Genomic DNA, 16784 nt, shown 5'->3' with positions numbered 1-16784 from the left:
TGTTAAAATATTTAATAGCTTTTGGTTGGAGGATATATTTTAAGTTATCCTATTTTGCACATTGTATAAAAGTGGGTGGGGTTTGGTGCCTTTGCACGTTTTTATTTTCGAAAAATGCATATTTTTCTTAAATGCAGAGTTTTTATTGACTGCTTATTCAGATTGCACTAGAAAATCTCGTAAAAAAATGACAGAAATATCCGAAAATAACAATCGCGAAAACGGGTGACAAATACGGAAAAGTGAAGGAAAGCATAAAATTCTTGATAAAATACTTGTTTTCAATTTTATTTCTATTCAACACTTATGTTTTCTGTTATAGAAAGAGCATTGAAACTTGAGGGTAAACGATTTGTACAAGGGGGCATAGCCCCCAAGTATAAATCCCCTTACAGAAAAAGATGGTCTGTGGTGAATGGATGCGGTGAATGATTGGTTAATAGAAAGTGAATGAAGTTGGGACCATTAACTTTTCATTAACTTTTCACATGCAAATGAGGTCTGCGGTGAATGACTGCAGTGAATGAGCTGCGAACAGTCTGCGGTGAATGAGCTGCGAACATTCTGCAGTGAATGATCTGCGAACTGTCTGCGGCGAATGATCTTCGAACTGTCTGTTGTGAATGAGCTGCGAAGTCTGCGGTGAAAGAACTGTGAACAGTCTGCGGTGAATGAGCTGCGAGCTACATGTCTGCAGAAAGCTTTCATCTTGTAGGGCAGAATGTCAAGTGTGACCTTGACCTTGAACCTAGGGACGGTTCTTGCGCATGACACTCCGTCACATAATGGTGAACATTCATGCCAAAATACATCAAAATTCCATCATGCATGAAGAAGAAATGCTCCGGACAAACTTCAATTTGACCTTTGACCTCTAAGTGTCACCTTGACCTTTGAGATAGGAACATGGGGTTTGCGCATGACACACCTTATCATTGAGGTTAACATTCATGCAAAATATAAACAAGATTGGTCCATGCATGTCAAAATTATGGTCCAGAAAAATATTGGATGCACACACGCACGGACACACATACACCAAACCGCCAAAAGTGGTGACTATATCGAGCTCAACGCAATTGGGCTCGACGATAACCTAGTGAATTAGCTGGAAACCTCTATATATTTACATGCACAAAAAATCAAAGTCATGGAAACTGATGACAAAAGTAAGTCTGCATCTGTTTAGAACTATATGAATCAAATAAATTGAAAAAAAAATACCACATTTAACTTTTTACATGCCTTGTGTATATCATAGACAATTAAAAAAACACTTACTGTAGCTGATACCATGCTATTCCATAGGCGTAGGAGCCGGGGGGGCCAGGGGGGCCTGGCCCCCGAAAAGCTAGGATGGGGGGGGGGGGGGGGGGGGGGGGGGGCGAAATATAGTTTGGCCCCTCCAATATTTTTGAAAAGAGATATAACTTGTAGTCTAATATAACATTTATTTAGTATCCTATAATTCTTTTCAACCTGAATTCTGATTTGCATATGACATTTCCTTGCATTCTGACTTGTCTCTTTTCGTAAGGTGAGTATTGAAACCTCGTACGCGCCGATGATTGTTCGATTATATTTTTAAAAAGAATATAATATCGAGCGCATCATTCAGTTACGGTTTCTTCGAAATATTGAGCGTCTGCAAAACGATATAAGTATTTAGCCTGTTTACGCATGTAAACATTATACTATTTACATTTATCATTATCTATTCAAGTAAAAAATTATATTTCTACATCTCTATATCACAATTAGACAAATGTAGCACTATTTGATTGTATATCCAGGGCTTTAACCGAAGACTGTAAAAGAAATGGCACGCTTCATTAGAACGATACATATTTTGACCGATTAAGTTCTATTGCAGGCAGTTCAGCGCGTAGTCATACCGCCTATAATAGAGGTATCGACCACTCGGTACCAATATTTTTTTTAAAGTTTTGATATTTCTATGTTCCCCGCCCCCCATTTTGAAAACAATGGCAGTGTATTATATTGGTTTGCAAATATTGGCAGCGATTTTTTTCCTTCTTTATAAAGTACCCCTAAAAGGACCTTTTCCCAATTGAAAAATGCAGTCTTTTTTCCCCAATTTTCATCCAAAATGACCAAATAAAGTTTGCATTTTGATGATTGAAGAAGGAAAACTTAGTTACATTGACATTCACCATGATTTAACCATTTAAACAGTCTGTTTGATGCTATTTACATGGAATTAAAGGAAGAAGCATTCTAAATGATGTTATTAATTAACTATAAAAATTCCCAATCTGAGTAAAAACCCTGCTATTTTTCCCAATTTATCTGGTACCGGACCTTTTCCAAAAAGGGCAAAAAAAAAATCACTGATTGGTCGGTCTGTACATCAGCATTTTGTTCGATCTCTAATTCAAACAATTTTCATCAGACCTTCACCAAACTTTATGATAATATTTTAGGAATAATATCTCGGCCAACATGTTTGTTAAACGGTCAAATCAGTCCGTGCAATTCGGAGTTACGGCCCTTGAATTATTGAAAATTTGCCTTTTCAGCCTTGTCTGCTCTCCAACTCGAACACTTTTCATCGGATCTTCACCAAACTTGATGGTAATGTTTGTAGGCATAATATCTCGGCCAAGTTCAATAACTAGCTAAATTACCCCAGACACTCTTGAGTTACGGCCCTTGAGTTATTGAAAATTTGTCTTGTTAGCCTTGTCCGCTTTCTAACTTGAACAGTTTTCATTGAATGTTCTCCAAACTTTAGGATACTGTTTGTAGGCATAATGTCTCGGTCAAGGTCGATAACTAGCCCAGTCGCCCAAAGCAATTTGGAGTTACGGCCCATGAATTATTTTTGTTGTGTTATCAGTCGCACCTATGTGGGGGCATATCTGTTTTAGAAAACAGTTCTTGTATATTGTCAATTTGAAAAAATGATCACTGGATGTTTTTGTAGTATGTATTAATATTTATGCATTGCAAGCAATGCTAAGTATATAGATGTTGTCTTTTTTATTTCCATGTGTATTATTAATTTGTTACAGGGAAAAAACTGCGACCTCAGATTTAAATTTGCTGAAATGCTTCATAGAAGAAGGGGATAATCCCGCTGTTCTCCGCATGTGGGGGAAATATATCCTTTTGTACAGGAGCTCTCATGTAACGAAACAAAGGCTGACCTTCATCACATTGAACAAGATCAACTGGCTGAGGCACTGAAACCATCCGATCTCCCATATACCAATCTTCAGTCAATAAAAGCAACAGGGGATGGAAATTGTCTCTTCAACTGTGTATCAACATGCATAAAAGGTATGTCAAACATTTCTTTGTGTGTTACACCTTCAAAACGTTATATCTATAAATATTAACGAAAGCCAAGCATTCTAATATTAATACAAAACGTCTTATAGATGTATTTTGCTATAGCTGCTCTTCTAGATCGATCCTGAAACAAAACTAATGTCGAATATTTCATCCGACATTCAACTCATAATATAGTATACCGGGCATTGTTAACAGAAATAACATTGTAAATCAATTCGATTATTCAGGTTTGAAAAACTGGGGACAAAGCAAAGGCATCAGGGAATTTTACAAAACTAGGAAGAAAATATCACTAGCTGCTAGTTGTTTCTCTCTTTCATTATTACTGAAACTTACACTAAAGCTATTTTAACTTACAAAGGTTAGCTATTGAGATTTTAAGATGTCCGTCGTCTGTCAAAAATTTGGTTGTTATGCGATAGAGGTCACAGTGTTTGCTTTATCTTCATGAAAATTGATTAAAAGGTCAACATGAATGATTAACAGTATATAAGCCTTTTTAACTCTATATGCAGTTTAAAAGTAATTCAGGTAGGGTTCATAAAACTAATTCAGCATATTAATCTGTATGACATTCAATTCAAGTTTAAAGGAATTCCCCATTGGGCCAAAAAGTAGGTCACTGTGGTCAATCGTAGGAACACCTTTATTAAAGGTATCTGTAGTTTGAATTTTCAGTCAGAACTTCATGAAATTGATCGGTATATTAGTCTTGATAATCTACAGCTACTTTTCGAAAAATTGTCATTATTGTAGCTAAAAAAAACCCAGGTAATTGGGTTTAAATCAAATTTGTTATGAGTATTTTATAGGTTTGGAGTCATTTTTTATAGCTTGATGGTTGTTAAAGCATTGCTGTAAAAGAGGAAAGTTAGTGATCATACGTAAACAGTTACTTTCTGATGCGGGGATGCTAACGGACATTATGTTTGGACCACTTTGCGGATAACTACAGTCCATTGTAGATTTAAATTTCTTTCACATCAAACCTTTCCCGTTTTCAGGTGATGAATCTCTGTCATCCGTTCTACGAATTTTGTCTGCATGTGAACTGTACTTATATGCCGATTTCTATGGCAAGCACACACTCCTTACAGAAGCCAGGAACCACAAAGATATCATTAGTATGGACATCAAACTTTTATTCAGTTTCTGGTTGGCGAATCATTCTGATGAAAGTGCCAACGAAGATTTTTCTACATGTGTCAAGAGAGAAGCTAAAATGATGTGCGAAAACCGGAAATGGTCGTCTATGCTTCTGACTTTGCCCAATGTGATAAATAGACCTGTATATTCAGCTTATCCCGAGACATCATTCAACATTCGTCCATTATTTAATGGACATATTAGAATGCGAAATCCGTCCTCAAGTGACACTAGAAATAATGCTCCTCTCGTGATAATGTGGACTCGGGATGGTAACCTGGACTCTAATACAGGAACTATATTTGTTCCAAACCACTTCTGTGCGTTTGTTGAGGCTAGTAATGAAACAAATCTTAACAAGAAGAGAACATGTTCTGAAATGCCCCAAAAGACATCAGATAAAAGACATAAAGCATCTAGTTTAAAACAGTTGACAGTGTTTTCATTCTTCTCAAAAAGTGATATGTCAAACGCAGACATAAACTGCTCAGTAAATTATGACCCAATCAAGCCAGAACAAGACAAACAGGTTCAGGGTAATACAACTCAGAAACAGCATCTGATTGATCAACCTAAAAATGATAAACACGAGATTTCCAAAGATCAAAACAAAAACTGCAAGACATCAAGCAATGTTGTTAATTGTCAAAAAAAAGACACTGTCGATGAAAATTGTGTTTTACAGGAATCGTCGTTTCAGTGCACTCGTTCTGATTCAATTTGCAACAGAGAGTGCTGTAAAACAGACGTTCCGTTTCAACCTCTAGATGAAAACATTGCTGGAAGGATCTGTTCGAATGTACAAAAATAGAAAGAGGGCATTTCTTCCAAAGTGGTTTCAAGAGTTCCCTTGGTTGACTTACTGTTGCACTAGAAATCGGATTTTCTGCAGCTTTTGTAGAAAAGGGTACAACATGTCGTTAATAACATTTAGCAGTAAATACGAAACAAACTTTATTGTTGAAGGATTTAATAATTGGAAGAAATGTCCCGTTAGCTTCAGAGATCATGAAAGCAGCAGTACACATAGAGAGATAAAAGAAAAATTTGATTATATTCACAAGGCAAGAAATGTCAAGGAAGAGGTAACAAAGCAAAATACAGACGAAAAAGCTATTCGCCCGGAGTTTCTGGTAAAGCAGTTGCGTGCACTTAGATATTTAGCTCGTCAAGGTTTAGCTATTCATGGTAAAAAGGAAGGAGATGGGAACTTTGAACAATTGCAGTATATTTTAGGTGAAACGTGTCCCCAATATCAACAATGGTTTAAATCAAAAGACTATCAGTCTCCAACAATACTAAACAAACAAATAAAACTGTTAGGCAATACGTTGCTTAGAGAAAAATTAAAACAAATATACGAGGCTAAATGGTTTAGCATCTTAGCAGATGAAACTTGTGATATCGCAAATAGGGAACAATTATCGATATCTATCCGTTGGGCTGATGATGATTTTGTAGTTTTCGAAGATTTCATTGGTTTAGTTGAATTAACTGATACCTCAGCACAGACAATCTATTTGTCCATCAAGGATGTTCTTATACGTCTCTCGTTGTCATTAGAAAACTGCCGTGGTCAAGCATATGATGGAGCAAGTAACTTCATGGGCAAAATTAATGGAGTCGCAAGGAAAATTCAAAATGAATTTCCGAAGGCAATTCCTGTACACTGTTTGCACATTGTTTGAATCTTAGTTTACAAGACTCATGTCGTGACCTGAGATGTGTGAGAGACGCACTTGGTCTGGTAAAGGAAGTAGCATCTTTGATAAAATTCTCACCGAAAAGACAAGTGTTATTTGAACGAATCAAATTGGATACAGGAAATACATCAAGCTCAATAAAACCATTATGCCCAACGAGGTGGACCGTTAAAACGTCTGCTATTTCGGCTGTGCTTCAGAACTACAGTGAAGTTATAGAGACAATGGACGAAGTGAATGAAAGTGGTAACGATGAGTACTCAAGACGTGCAGGTGGAGTAAGCTGTCTGATGCAAAAGTTTTCATCTTACTTCGGTTTGAAACTGGCTCATATGTTATTTTCAGCTACAGAACAGTTATCAACATATTTGCAGTACAAAGACTGTTGTGTCAGCGATGTTGATGCTGGACTTCAAGCTGTTGTCTCATTTTGCGATCGTCATCGCACAGACGTCAGCTTTGATACGTTTTATAACCAGGTTGTGTCAGAGTCTGCGTCCTTAACAGAGCCTCCGAAACTGCCGAGATACAAACGTGTTCCTAAACGATTAGACCAAGGAATTGAAAGCGTGCGTTTTGATAACACTAGGGACTATTACAGGCAACAGTATATTGAATCAATTGAAACTGTAAAAGGCCAGGTCCAGAAGCGCTTGCAAAGTAACGAACTGAATACAATGCAGGATGTTGGGCAGTTGTTATTAAATGCAGCAAACGGGACATTTACAGGTATTCCGGAGTCTGTTAAAGCAAATTACGGAACTGACATTGACATGCAAAAGCTTGAAGCTCAACTTCGTTTGTTATCTGATCTTATCAAAGGTTCCTCTGATGTCAAGTGCGTAACCAGTATCAGAACTATATGCGACGTTCTGCTAAAGGTTTCAGGTGGAAAGTCGTTTATGTCATGTGTTGTCAAACTTTTAAAATTGTATTTAACTGTTCCTGTGACAACTGCAACTGCAGAAAGATCTTTCTCAGCGCTGCGCAGATTAAAAACCTACTTGCGTTCAACTATGACGCAACAGAGACTGAACAATCTAATTCTCTTGAGCAGTCACAAAGAAGACACGGACAAACTAAATATACGAGATGTTGCAAAAATGTTTGTTGGTAGTAGTATAGAACGCATCGCATATTTTGGTTCTTTTGACAAACTGTTATAGTTAGTCCAAAATACCAAAATATGCGATGCGATTTGGCCACAGTGAGTGGAAAACTGTTCATCCCTGAATCAGGTACGGCACGTAACGGATATTATCCTTGCCTTGTGTGCCTTCCATTGTTTTCACTTTTGACATTTGAGCGCTTTTTCTCTATTTTCTGGAGAAAAACGCCCGCAGCATCGTAAGGACATAATCTATTAATTAAAATATATCTGTTTTAGAATTTGTTTGTAACTTCTGCCTGGTAACGTATACAGTACAGTAACGCTTAAAAGCGAACATCGAAAAAAAAACCATGAGGCCAGTATGGGTATCGTTTGAAATAATGTCGGTTACTATGACATAACCATATTGTTTTCAAAAGTGTGAAGGTTAATAAATGTTTTACCCATACATCCTGTTGTATATTATTCGGCAAGTATCCAGGTAAAAAGGAAGGGTTTTATCCCTGCTTGAAACTGTTATATGGTATGTTTTCGAGAAACAACAGTGAAACTGTGCATATGTCTGTACTAGGGATAAAATTCCTGATTGTGCCGGAATTTCCTAAAATAGGTCTATTGCAGTTTTAAAACACAATGGTTCATTAGAAATGCATCAGAGTAACTCAATGATTGCTAAAACACGGGTTTGAGGGTGGCCTACGGCCCATTTGGCCCCTGGACAAGGCTTTGTGATGAATGCACTGGGCCCCCTGTCGAAAAGGTTTGGCCCCCCCAAAGTTAAAATCGCTCCTACGCCTATGTATTCACATAAATCTGCTGTGCTCTGCATGGTCCAGAATTCAAACTATACAAACCATTTTGCCACCAAAACGGGTGCAGCAATTTTATTTACAAATCATGAAATTCAAATTTCTCCGGTGAATAGAAAGTGAATAATGATACATTATTTAAAATACCAAGTCCTGCGGTGAATAAGAAGCGAACACTGGAGTCTGCGGTGAATAGAATGTTAAAAAAGAAGTTTGATCACCAATCATTTACCGGATGCAGTGAATGAACAGCAAACTGCTGCTGTGAATAGCTCCATTAACTTTCTATTAACTTTTCATTCACCGGAGAAGGCTTGTTCTGTAAGGGTCGTTTACCCGAGAGTTTTAATGTTCCTTCTGTTTTGTATCATAACCATCCATATATGGTAGTTGTTACAGGCATTCCACACTGCCAGCAGTTCAGTGAGTACTAAAAATCCTTGCTTTACAAATGTGTAAAGCCCAGGTAAAATTAACCAATGCTAGAGCAGAAAATCAATAAAATATACATTGCTGTCTACTGTTCCAGACAGGCTGGCATACCTTCCTGTTCAACAGTGCAGTAACTAGCGAGCGGGTATCAAATACCTGCACACTTTTAGTTACCGCACCCTGTACTCAGTGTATACGAATTACCTGCACCAAATTTATAAACAAGAGGGCCATGAAGGCCCTGTATCGCTCACCTGACCTATTGACCTAAAGATCATCAAGATCAACATTCTGACCAAGTTTCATTAAGATATGGTCATAAATGTAGCCTCTAAAAAGTAAACTAGCTTTTCCTTTGATTTGACCTGGTGACCTAGTTTCTGACCCCGGATGACCCAGATTCAAACCTGACCTAAAGATTATCAAGATTAACATTCTGATTAAGTTTCAAGAAGATACAGTCTTAAATGTGGCCTCTAGAATGTTAACAAGCTTTTCCTTTGATTTGACCTAATGACCTAGTTTTTGACCCCGGATGACCCAGATTTAAACTTGACCTATAAATCATCAAGATTAACATTCTGACCAAGTTTCATTAAGATATGGTCATAAATGTGGCCTCTACAGTGTTAACTAGCTTTTCCTTTGATCTGACCTACTGACCTAGTTTTTGACCCTACATGACCCATATTCAAAATGGAAGTTGAGATCATCAAGATTAACATTCTGACCAAGTTTCATTAAGATATAGTCTTAAATATGACCTCTACAGTGTTAACAAACTTTTCCTTTGATTTGACCTGGTGACCTAGTTTTTGACCCCAGATAACCCAATATCGAACTCGTCCAAGATTTTATTGAGGGTAACATTCTGACCAAGTTTCATTAAGATTGGGCCCAAATTCTGACCTCCAGATTGTTAACAAACTTTTCCTTGGATTTGACCTGGTGACCTAATTTTTGTCCCCAGATGACCCAATATCGAACTCGTCCAAGATTTTATCAAGGGTAACATTCTGACCAAGTTTCATTAAGATTAAGTCAAAATTGTGACCTCTAGAGTGTTAACAAGCTTTTCCTTTGATTTGACCTGGTGATCTAGTTTTTGACCCCAGATGACCCAATATCGAAATCGTCCAAGATTTTATTGTGGGCAACATTCTGACCAAGATTCATTAAGATTAGGTCAATTTGTGACCTCTACAGTTTTAACAAGCTTTTCCTTTGATTTGACCTGGTGACCTAGTTTTTGACCCCAGATGACCCAATATCGAACTCGTCCAAGATTTTATTGAGGGTAACATTCTGACCAAGTTTCATTAAGATTATGTCAAAATTGTGACCTCTAGAGTGTTAACAGTGAAATTGTTGATGACAGACGGACGGACGAACGGACGGACGGACAACGACGGACACAGGGCGATCACAAAAGCTCACCTTGAGCACTTCGTGCTCAGGTGAGCTAAAAACACCGAGCTATGATACAAGCTTATTTAAAGCATATTTAGTGGGCCAAAATGATTTGTTATAGACCGATCGGCTTATATGATCGTATCAAGCACACAAAATAACGATTTTAATTATGCAATTTGTTGTTCTGAATCAGTATAAAGTCGGGAAACTGTAAAACAATGTAACATAAGTTGTAGGCAGGGGTCGCGCTGTCGGTCACCACAAAAACTGACGTTATTCTGGATCAGTTGGCGAAAGTTTCTAGCGACAACTCGGGCCGAGACATTTTTTTTTTCAATGACTTCAAAGATCATTCTACGTAGTCGCTGTAAAGTTGGCCACTCGGACTAATTATCGCCTCCAGGCGAAATCCAAATCGCCGAGTTTTTCAGACTATTGTAATCTGTAAAACTTGATTGTAAATTATCGCTAATAACAGTAGGCTATACCGCTAATTAACAAGTGGTACAAACATGATAATTGGCTGCTCTTCGCATTGTTTATCAATAAACTTTTACACATTGATCAATTAACACATGTATTTGAAAATGACGGGCATTATTGTACTAAATACAAACCTCGAGATGACTACGTGTCAGCCGGCGCGTGACGTGACTGACATCTGTCAGTAGCTAATTAACATACGACGCTCCGCCTACTGCCATACTTCCGCTTGTGGTGGCGAACAATATTGAAATTCACTAGGATTTTGATTGACAAGAGGCAGAACTTAAGAACTTGAGACGCTTCAAACAAAATTTCGGTCGGGAAACCGGAACCACACATATTATTTTATTTAGCCAGAGTTTCTCATATTCCCGTGGATTTAGATTTGACTTTTCATCACAAATAAGTTGTAGAATTTAAAACATTAAAATTACCATTGTGTAATAAAAAGATATATTCTGTAGTAAATACATCAAGAAATATGACAATTAATTGCATATTAAATCAATAATTTATGGCAAATTTGCTAACACCACCAGAAAAAAATATGGATTTTTTTGAAAATTGAGTTAAATGCCGATAGTTTCGTCAATGGAAGTGTCTAGGGGTACGGATCAGTACCTCTAGGCAAGCCTGTTAGGGGTTTTCTAGGGGTACGGACCTCCGTTTTTCAAGAGATTAAGGGTTATTTACATTTCAAATTTTGTTGAAAATAAAATAACAAATAAGACGTCATTATTATTCACTTGAAACTTGAATCTAAATGGTTTACAGATAACAGCGTCCACCCGATTGTTTAGCTTTTCTTTCAAAACCTAAGTAACCGAAGAACTCCAAATGTATACACTGTTCTGTGCCGATCAGTTTATTGTAAAAGTCTATTGTAAAATAAAATGTTGATAGCAGATTAACGAATGAATCTACCCCGTAAATGAATTATATTTGAAATTCAGCAAAAAATTGGCACAATAATATGCACCTATTTAATTTCTCATTTAACAAGATATAATGATAATCGTCACGGAACTGATTGTTTAATAATCAATTCACCGACATTAACTAAAAGAAACTGTTTGTGAAAACGTTTCTTGTATCTCATAACGGCTACCAAATGTGTGGATAACATAAATATCCTAAGGGTTAATTTTTATTAAAAATAGTGTGTTTTTTTCACAACATAATTTAACATTGTTTTGTTTAATCTTTAACAGGGTTTCCACTGCTATTCGCCAATTCCTTTTTTGGCGAAAATAAAATTAAATTGGTGAAAAAAAATCGACAGTTAACAATTTTAAATTTGTGTAAAATAAACATCCGCGGTAAACCTGTATAGTGGTCTGTTTTACTACCAGATATCGTATCAAACAACAGACCTGGGGTAATTAAAAATGTAATTGTAATTAATTGCAATTAAATTACATTTCCTAAGTAATTGAATGTAATTTGTAATTGGGTCATTTATCAATTACATGTAATTGTAATTTAATTAATTACAGAGCAGTTTTGGGGTGTAATTGACAATTACATTTCAATTACTTTCCAATTACATGGCACATGCTAATCCAGTTTGTTGTGCAAATGTAGTATATATACATTTATTACCAGTGACACTTCACTTTAACATGCTAATTTGCATTTCATAGCTGTGAAAAATGATAATAGAATATTATGGTAGGTGTTAATCCCTTGGACATAGCTCCTTTGTTCTGATATAATTGTCTTATTAGAACCAACAGGTAATCTTTGATGATGTTTGTCACTATGTTTTTGGAGAAAATGATGATCAAATTATGCCGAGTCACGAGAGTGTTCCTCCATGCAAGAACGATTATCAGTCAATCTGATTCGCCGAATTAAGCCCCGCCTACTATTACGAAAGCAAATGAAACGAAATATTTGCTGAGCGCTTCGTCTAAAGCCCCACCCATTTTCTTGATACTAAAACGCAAGTTATTTTTAATATCAAGCCGATTCTCCAAGTAATCGATAATAACGACAAGTCGAAGATATTATAGATAAATTTGCGTGATCGATATTTAGATAAATTTGCGCGATCGTAAAATATAACTGTTAAATAAATCTACGCTCTCATAAATTACAGCGCATTCGTAAAATTTCAGTCAAAGAATCTTTGAGATACAAATGAACTAAAGCAGTTTTTTTAAGTGCTCAACGTATAGCATCCAAGGGCATCAAAATAAAGAGCTACTTGTACCTTTAGGTGGTATTTTCGCTATAACTTTTATGTATGAAACGTTATAGAAATTTAGATCTATATATAACAAAACTTTAAGCTTTTTAAAAGCTTTTCAAAAGTCATAAAATAAAATAAAACACACTGTTTTGGATAAATGACCTTATATAAATTTTGAAATAAAAAGTTAGAAATTAAAGAGCTAAATGTTTATGTTTTAGAAACATCTTAGTAGTGCAAAATGACCATTAAAGGGAGATAATTCAGAATTGGCAAACTATATAATAGGGATAGTTTTATAGATTTGTTTTGAAAATTGTTGAGAAGATTAAAACCTATTTTTGATTCAATGTGATATCATATTAGGATAGACTGGTTCAAGAGCAAATTGCATGTATGAAATGACCTCTAGAGTGTTAACAGTTAGAATTGCAAGTATGAAACGAAAAGTAGATTGAAAAATATGGTATATAATTTTGAACTGACTACTTATCTTTACATGATAAATCAATGTTAATGTGTATGCATCTGCTTGTTGAGTTATTTCTGGAATGTAGAAAATAAATTTAAACAAGAGCTGTCAGTGGACAGCGCACTCGACTATTCTCAGTGCTTGATAGTATAATATAAGCAATGAGTAAAACTTTAACATTACAATAACCATATTCTAAGTCAAAAAGGGGCCATAATTCAGTCAAAATGCTTGATAGAGTTGCCTCCTCCTTTTTGCAGACTGGGGTCAATATGGTAAACAAGTACGCAAAATATGAAAGCAATATATCAATTGACTTTGAAAATATTTGGGGTGGTACGCAAACTTTAACATTTATTCTAAGTCGAAAAGGGGCCATAGTTCAGTCAAAATGCTTGATAGAGTTGCCTCCTCCTTTTTGCAGACTGGGGTCATGATGGTAAACAAGTATGCAAAATATGAAAGCAATATATCAATTGACTTTGAAAATATTTGGGGTGGTACGCAAACTTTAACATTTATTCTAAGTCCCCCTAGAAAACCCCTATTAGGCTTGTCTAGGGGTACGGGACCGTACTCCTAGACACTTCCTTCGTCAATAGCCTGTTATGCTGTAGTTTCGATCCCCTTAAAACTTCCTTCTGCGCATGCGCATTAACACAGACATGTGCGAGGGTCAAAATTAGGTCAAAGTATATTTTGGGCATTCCTCCAAAGATACAAATAGCTTAAAACACAAAGAAACATAAAACATATAAATTATGCATACATGTACATAAAACCAATCATGTCATCGGTCTGGATCACTAAAAAGCTTTCTTGTTAATTCGCACCCTCTGAATGCATATGTGTAGAAAGTCTTGTTTAATGTGAAAAACTAGTATTTACAGCACAGTTCACTTTGTTCATTCCACCCTGAAGTCACTTGTATGTATTTTTATGTAGAATTGTAAAATAACGATGTACAAACTGGATAGTGTAACTTTTTAAAAACACATGTCAACTGGGATTATTAGTTTCTGGACGAAGAAATCAGTTTTAGGCACTGCAGCCTTATTTCGTTTGACCCTCTATAAGACACCAATTTGTTGGTTGAAAAATCAAATTTTTGACTCAAGGTGATACTAGGATAGACTGGTTCAAGAGCAAATTGCAGAGTTAAAGTATGAAATGAAAAAGAGACTGAAAAAAAAAAGGTATATAATTTTAACTTGACTACTTATCTTTAACAAGCTGTCGGGGGAAACACAATATAGGGAGCATTTAGAATATCACATTGTTATACATGGTTTTCATAAATTTCCTAACCTTTTATTGCAATTTAACATTTACTCTTCATAACACTTAATACGAAGAAGTTCTGTGCCAAATTTTATTGATCTAGCTCAAATGGTTTTCAAGCAGTGGCAAAAAACGCATCAAGAAAAAGTCATTTTTGAAGCGTTATGTTGTTGCACTTAGAATTTTCCATATTTTTCAAATAAAATAATGGTTTGATATTATATATTTCCATGCAAATGTATGTTATCAGCATAAAGACAATTTTTTAAGGGTTATTTTGGTGTTTGATTTGTCATGATCGGATGAAAATTGTTGAAGCTGTCGAGAAAAATGTGAAATGGGTAAGATGTTATGCAGTTTTTCACTGAAATTCCTTCCTTTTGTTATAATGAATAATTGCAATGTTAACATTATTTTTTCTTTAATATTTGAGTCCAGAATCATATCTCTGTTGTAATAGTTCTTAAAGAAAAAAAAATCAAAATCATGTATTTCTGAAATTTAATTGTATGAATTTTTAAAATTGAAAATCAGGTTTTTATGAAAAGATGTAGAGTCCGTAACCAATTGTATTTTGTAGATTTGTAAGATATTATGAGAGTCTTTATTGATTTTTTCTTATCAAATTTAACTGTTGACATTAAATTTTTATGCTATTTCCTTTATCATTAACTACATTTTTGCTGTAGCACCACTAATATGGTTACGGACACTACAAAAACCCTGTAGTGTCCGTAACCTGTCTTTCAATGGTGTAAATAAACAATTTTTTTAAATTTTATTTATAGTTATTCTTATGAAAGTAATAACTGATTTCACAAGTTAATTAATCAACTTTATTTTCCATCAATTTGTTGATGTTTCAACACATTGGAAAACCCTTATTGCGGCATCTTTATATACAGCATTATTTTCTGTTGAAAGATGTCATAGCAAACATGGAAGCGACGAGAGATAACGAATCACTATTTTTTTCAATATGGAAGGTTCACTGATGACAAATTTAACAAAGTCTATTAATAATTTTACTACAAAAGGTAAATCTTGTCTATTTAATGATGCTACTTGAAACTGTAGTGTCCGTAACAAGAGCTGAAAAAATTAAAACTTGCATCTTTTTACAGAAAAATGAAAAATTATCATTTCAAAGTTTATATTTTATAATTGTGAAAAAACAAATATATGTATTTGTTGACAAATATTTTCAGATATAAAAATATAGATTCAGTTCAAAAGTGCTAAAAATCATGTTTATCATCTAAATTGCACAAATTTATATTAAAAATGTAAAGATGTGATAATGATAATTAACAGTTATTCACTAAGACAAATTTCTTCAGGAGCATCATTGTTAAGATAATTCAAATTTATATAGCTTACAATAATGTTTCTTTCCAAAATGTTTCAGAGGGGCGGTGTTATCTGGTTACGGACACTACAGAAATTAAAACAATGTAAAAAGACAACAAGTATTACTGAAATTTCTGTTTAAATTATTTTACATTTTACAGTTTAAGTGAATAAATCTTTACGAGTATTAATGATTAAAAGTAATATCTAAAAACTTGCAAATGAAAGAAAAATCTCTTCAAGAAGTACAAAGTACAAACCATGTGATGACAGGCACATGTATATTCATTTAGATGAGATTTTATATTTATGTGATGGGCATATAGTGTTGCTGCTCTATGCATGTACGTCCGTCAGTTCGTTCAAAATATTGTGTGTCCAACTCCTCCCGCAATTAGATTGCTCTGCTTCAAACTTTCATAGATGAACAACCTTGATGTGTAGATAACCATAAAAGAAGGAATTTCTCAGTGACTTTTTTAACCACAGTTATGAAACTATGATATTTTTATATAAAAATTTAGAATATATCTAGAAAAATCTTGTGTGTCTGACTCCTCCCACACTATTAGCCTGATTTGATTCAAACTTTTCACAGATGAACAAGCTCAAGATGTGTATATTACAATAAAGCAAGGATTTTTTTCTGTAACTATTTTACTACAGTTATGGCCCTTTGACAGTTTCTGTTTTAATCATAAGGAATATAGAGAAACATTTTTATGTGTCCAACTCCTCCAACATTAGTAGCCTGATTTGTTTCAGACTTTCACAGATAAACAAGCTTGATGTGCAGATGACTGTAAGGGGAGAATTTTTTTCTGTGACTGTTTTTACTTTAGTTATGGCCTTTTGATAATTTTTGCTATATGGAATATAGTATGATAGGGGAAAATCCTGTGTGTCAAACGATTCCCAAACTTTTAGCCTGATTTGCTTCAAACTTTAACAGATGAACAAGCTTAATGTGCAGATGACCATAGGGGAAGGAATCTTCTCTGAATATATTTTTACTGGCGGCAGTTATGATCATTCTTGCTTTACAGAGAATGGCACAGTATGTGTGCGC

General features: G+C 35.1%; 2 protein-coding genes across 3 annotated transcripts in view; one reads left to right on the top strand and one right to left on the bottom strand.

The window, feature by feature from the left end:
• The window catches only part of LOC128553127 (WASH complex subunit 1-like), a 48924-nt gene that overhangs the window by 21964 nt on the left and 10176 nt on the right, over positions 1–16784 (bottom strand). Inside the window, exon 1 of one of the 2 annotated variants that reach the window (XM_053534243.1) lies at positions 10550–10656. The exons of the other annotated variant lie outside the window; for it this stretch is intronic. The gene's annotated coding sequence lies outside the window, so the exon portion shown is untranslated. Of the gene's footprint in view, positions 1–10549; positions 10657–16784 lie in introns of those variants that run through there. 2 annotated transcript variants of the gene reach the window in all.
• On the top strand, positions 3117–5275 carry LOC128553128 (uncharacterized). Its single transcript, XM_053534245.1, has 2 exons — positions 3117–3303; positions 4323–5275. The coding sequence occupies exon 2, from the start codon at positions 4445–4447 to the stop codon at positions 5273–5275; it is 831 nt and encodes a 276-aa protein (XP_053390220.1). The 5' UTR covers positions 3117–3303; positions 4323–4444.

This window comes from Mercenaria mercenaria, unplaced genomic scaffold (genome assembly GCF_021730395.1).
Source record: "Mercenaria mercenaria strain notata unplaced genomic scaffold, MADL_Memer_1 contig_3516, whole genome shotgun sequence".
Classification (NCBI taxonomy): Eukaryota; Metazoa; Mollusca; class Bivalvia; order Venerida; family Veneridae; genus Mercenaria; species Mercenaria mercenaria.
Note: the sequence above shows the minus strand (reverse complement) of the source record. Positions and strands in the feature narration are given on the sequence as shown.

What these genes read in the sequence shown, in the direction of transcription:
- LOC128553128 (XM_053534245.1), top strand. Translation starts at nt 4,445, where the DNA reads ATGGACATCAAACTTTTATTCAGTTTCTGGTTGGCGAATCATTCTGAT.